The 5231-nt window shown below is 34.7% G+C and overlaps 1 protein-coding gene across 1 annotated transcript; it reads right to left on the minus strand.

Moving 5' to 3' along the window:
• Positions 1-201: 201 nt before the first annotated feature.
• Positions 202-2747, minus strand: LOC113500959 (cuticle protein 2-like). The gene is made up of 4 exons (XM_026881917.1): positions 2469-2747; positions 1680-1959; positions 1153-1383; positions 202-504 (listed from the first exon to the last, which is right to left on the minus strand). Exons 1-4 carry the CDS (start codon positions 2475-2477, stop codon positions 335-337), a joined length of 690 nt encoding a protein of 229 aa, XP_026737718.1. The 5' UTR covers positions 2478-2747; the 3' UTR covers positions 202-334.
• Positions 2748-5231: the final 2484 nt, after the last annotated feature.

The following is a 5231-nucleotide window of genomic DNA, read 5'->3' on the forward strand; positions in this document are numbered from 1 at the left end:
TGTCAATGGAGCACAGATTTCTTTGTAACTAAAACTTCACACAGTAAAATGTAGATGGCGTTAGTAGGGTCACACAAAAATGTGAAAAAAAAAATTGATTTATTTTTTATGGCAGTGTAGTTTTCTAATACATTTTGTTTTGTTTTTTTTAATTCATCAAAAGTTAGGTTTTTGTTCTATTGTATTAAGGACTAAAAGAACTTTTGAGACTTTTAAAAAATTTTAATTTTAATTTTGTTTATTAATAATTATTCATATATTAACACTTACACCACACCTAAAATCCACTCTTTCACTCACACTCACTGTCTTTAACATTTCCCACTAAATTCTTTCAGTGATGGCCATGATACGCCAGTTCTGCTCCTGACACATGGCTGGGTTCTTCATAGGTTATAGGTTGGAAGTTCTCGTATTGAGGGTAACTGTGAGTCACTCCATGGTCGGGGATCTCCTTGTACTGACTGATATGCTCCTTGTATTGACCTTGCTCCTTGTAGTGACCTGAAAATATGATAGAAGGATAATTTAGGATTATTTTTCTTAATACTCGATTGAAAATAGGGCAGTTAGTGAAATTGCGTACTGAGAGACAAATTATATAGTATTCGATGTAATTCAATGAAGCCATTTGAATGCAAAATCAGTTTTTAAAACTTTACTTAAAAAGAAAGACTTCTTTACTTTAAGAAAAAAAACTACTCTCTTGTATCTGTTAATGATTCATAAAAACAAGAAGGTATTATTATGTCACTATATTATTTATTAGTTAGTATTTGTATATGTCCAACGCGAGAATCGAACACGCAAAACTGCGTTTGCTGGCCTACAACCACTCCGCTATCCGCGCAAGCAATAATATGTAAGTCGTTTCGTGTTAGCCCAATAGATGGCGCTGTGTGACTAGTATCTGATTGTTTAGTTTTAATCTTATAGAAATAATTTGTTTAAAAGTAGGCAAATTAAGTATTTTCGTTGACAACAAAAGCCTACTTATCCCTAAGAATAATAAGGAAGTATACTGACCGTAACTTTGGAAAAGCCACATGGATGCTTTGGAATTGAACCTGCACTTCTTGCATACGGAACCCAATGTTTCTAGTCTTTTGAATAATTAAATAAACTTAAACTTAACTTATAACAAAACCTTACCATCATCAAAGACACCAGAGGCTTCTTCTCTAGCGTTCTGCGCAAGGCTGTTTTGTATCGACTCCGGGATGGGGGGAGGGGTGGGGAGGTGGGCTCCCTGGGGATGGAACCCGTGCTCGTCAGCTGTGTACGTCACGGTGTACACCTTGCCGTCGTCGCCAGTGTAGGAGTACGCGCCGTGGGTCGTGGTGCCACCCTCGGACAAGTGGCCGGATTCCTCGGCCCTGATTCCTGAAATTGAGGAATTGAGGAATTTTGAAGCGAGAAGATATGTTTGGAATTCATGCTTTTTGTGTTGTTTGAGGGATGCGATAGGTCATTAATTGGGAATAATTTGTTTGATTTTAAATTATACTTTTAGGAGGTAGTTTGTTTTGTATTTTGTCTTTTAATTGCTTGATCTACCCAAGGACACAACAAGTTATTTGTTGATTAATACTGCTTCCCCTTTGATAGGTGACGGAATGGTATGAAATGCGTTTATCTTCCTTTTACGTCAGGGCAAAATAAATTAAAACGACACTCACCATTGTCAGTCTCATAAGAATATTTATATTCATGTCCATTATTCTCCATATTGTAGCTCAAGATTTTCGCCGTCTTCTCACCCGACGGTCTACTGTTGTACGCCGCGTCATGACTGGCGAACACCTGCGGCGCCTGTGATAGGTCAGAATATAACCCGTTCTGCTGGTGCTCGAGCCCTGATTGGTAGAGCTCTGCTGCTTTAGCGTAACTCTCTGCTGTCTGTCCTGTGTAGATCTGGCCGGCTGATGCAGCAGCGATAAGGGCGGTGATTGGAGCGAGCTGGAAAGTGATTAAAGGAATACATTAGTTAATCTTCATTACTGTACATCTTATTTAACTAAAACACAACTTAATATGCCAAATTTCTTTGATTCCTGCCAACCAAATATCCTTATTAAAATTTATTTATGACAATAATTTTAAACCCTTTAAATGTCAACCATAAAAAACGGATACATCAAATTTTGCTCCTTTAGCTCACAGTCTTGCTATCAGAGAATGATCAATCACAACTAAACAAAAATCTCAATATCAATAAAAATAATTCCGTCTTTCAGTCTTTCAATCCTCCCAGACAAATAATGGGGTCCCATACTTTGGCCCGGTAATCGAACCCGCAACCGAACCCAATCCAATCACTCAACCATCCCTTCACCAGGTGCAACGAAAACTTTCACTTTTCACTAAGATAGACTTGAATAAAAATTCAGGCTAATTTATATTAAACTCATAGTTTCACCACAATTAAACTAATTTATATCATTTCACTAAATATTTGTTTGACGTACCAGCTTCATGTTTGTATACCACTTGAAGACAAGGCAGTTGAACGAATGAATTTAAAATTTCTTTCTGACGTTTATATAGCAAAAAAGTTCCTGTACGCACAAGAGTATGAACTCGTACCTGCGATAGAAATGACCCTGTAGAGTGTGGACTTGGGCAAATTTAATATTGGAAAGAGCTTTGTGAAATTTGCAAGCTGTTAAAGTTTCGTGTAGTCTCCGTTAAGTAATATATAAAATTGGTTTCTCTAGGTTATCTGTGACTTACCCTTTCAGTAACATAATATTAATAGTTTCTTTAAGAAGTTGATTAAAATCACTATGAAGCTATTGTACTAACTTAACTCACTAACTTTTGTACTAATATTATAATTGTATAACATACTAGCTGTTGCCCGCGACTTCGTCCCCGTGGGTATAAGATATAAGTTATGATTTATACCTGCCCTGTTTTTTTCACATTTTCCATTGTATCTTCGCTCCTATTAGTCGCAGCGTGATGGTTTATAGCCTAAAGCCTTCCTCGATAAATGGTCTATTCAACACATTTTTTTTTTAATTTGGACCAGTAGTTCCTGAGATTAGCGCGTTTAAACAAACAAACAAACTCTTCAGCTTTATATATTAGTATAGATAAGTGTAACATTAGCTTTTTACGTACATTAAGTTCAATAAATTTGACTTGAATTTGACAATAATAACTTACCTAAATTAAATCTAGAGAACATAAATCAATCAACAACGTAACAAATATTCAAATTCTTTCTTTCAAACCATATTTTATCTAAAAAAATCCTCACAAAATATTCCACCAACTTCACAGTTTTCGTGTTCGCAGCATCGTGATTCAAGTGCGAGAGCATTGTTAGGTAACATTTGTAACGAGATGCGCCCGGCGGCTGAACAAGTGGAGCAGTACCACAGATCTGTGAAGGTATAGAACTACCCACATGATAATTGACTAACTTTATTTTTTTTTATATTTATTATTTTGTTGCTAGATACGCATTTTCAACACTCGTACTTAAGTAACTATGAATATAATTATACATATTTAATTAATTTCAATTTAATTGGCAGTTGGAATTTAACAGCCTTTATTTTATTCGAAGGTGGTTATAATTTATAAGAATATAGAAATCAAGAATCTGTTCTTTCCTTATTGTTGAGAGACTGTTTACAAGTATTGCAGTTTAACATAACTTTTTCTTAAAGTTAAAACATTAAATAGTTGAATAAAACATTATTTCTTTTCATAATTTGACAAAATTGCTATTAAGTTGAAATTCTTGACTATAATCAAATAATCATTTTTATTTCAGTCTTCTCTATTCCTTCACAAGTCTGTATTTAACAAATTACTCCGACAGTGGCCAAACACTCGATACATTTGTATTAACTAATAACTAATCACACAATGTGTTACATAACGGATGTCTGAGTACAGGTGGCAATATATAGATTACTAGGTTGCATTCAAATTATAACCGACTATTAAGACGGGCCTAATTAACAGTGAACCTACTAAGGCATCTTATAGCATGACTGTTCCATTTGTTGAAAAGAGATGGCACTCTACATTTTGTAGAGCGCTATCTCTCTCGCACATTTGCGATAACTTTGCTTTGGTAGTAGGTCTTGTTAGTTTAATTTTTTTTGGAAAGGTGCTCTAGTTTTTTGGCCAAGTCGTGAGTTTTGGCGTTGTTTAGATTGTGATATCATATCATTAATATCTTATTGCTACTGATATGTCTAGATTTTTTTTAAGGTAAGATAATCTTCTTTTGGTGTTGGGCAACTTTTTGGTAGGGGTCACTTGTCTTACGTACATTTTTAGTCTAGGCAAAAGTTAAAGTTGACCGGATTTCATCCATCTATGTACAAGAATGAAAAGTAGGAAAGCTGACAAAAGCGAGAGAATATGTGTCCATAGTATTTTGAATGATCCAGGAGCACTTTTCAGTATCACAAATCAGACAAATGACGCTTAAAAGAACTTAAAAGTACTTAAAACTCACACGTAATTGCTAGGTACTTCTTAAAAAGTACTGAGCCAGTTCGTGAAATTTTATTAAATGCAAAAGAAATCAACACAACCGAAACCAGTCCAAAGCTCTCTGAAAGCAAAATACAGCAAAAATATACAGACGAATTGAAAAACCTTCTCATTCTCGAAGTCGGTTGATAAAAGGCTTTCTTAATCTTTACTGCTAGATCTTACGATAGGCCGTCAAGATGGCAGCAACATTGCAGCATACCACACAAAACTATTGATAAATAACACCATACGATTGTTTCACGAATTATATAACTGTTTGTTCTTGCAATAGCTTCGTTTGATTGACACACGCATTACAAGGTATCAATGTTACACATTCAGTAGTTATTGAATGAAATTGGGACAATTTGTGGTTGTGACATTGTAAAAAAGTGACGGCAGATAGAATATTTGTCACTCAAAGAATCTTCGTCGAAACTTTGTTCAGTTCAGTTTGGTTTTCGTACCTAAAAGGTGAAAAATGGAACAACATGGTGCCCGTGTGAATAAGGCCTTATTATCAATTTTATTATTTATACTTATATTATGAACGCGAAAGTTGTAAGAACAGATAAACACATGTTTTTAGTACTGCTTGAGTTTTCATGAAACTCTACTAAAAATATACCATGTGTATAGTGCGAATGTAACATCTCAATATTTCAGGCTGTTATATTTTTCAATTGCGACAAAAAAATATATTGATGTCATAACATAAGTTCTTTTAT

This window comes from Trichoplusia ni, chromosome 2, assembly GCF_003590095.1.
Source record: "Trichoplusia ni isolate ovarian cell line Hi5 chromosome 2, tn1, whole genome shotgun sequence".
NCBI classification, from domain to species: domain Eukaryota; kingdom Metazoa; phylum Arthropoda; class Insecta; order Lepidoptera; family Noctuidae; genus Trichoplusia; species Trichoplusia ni.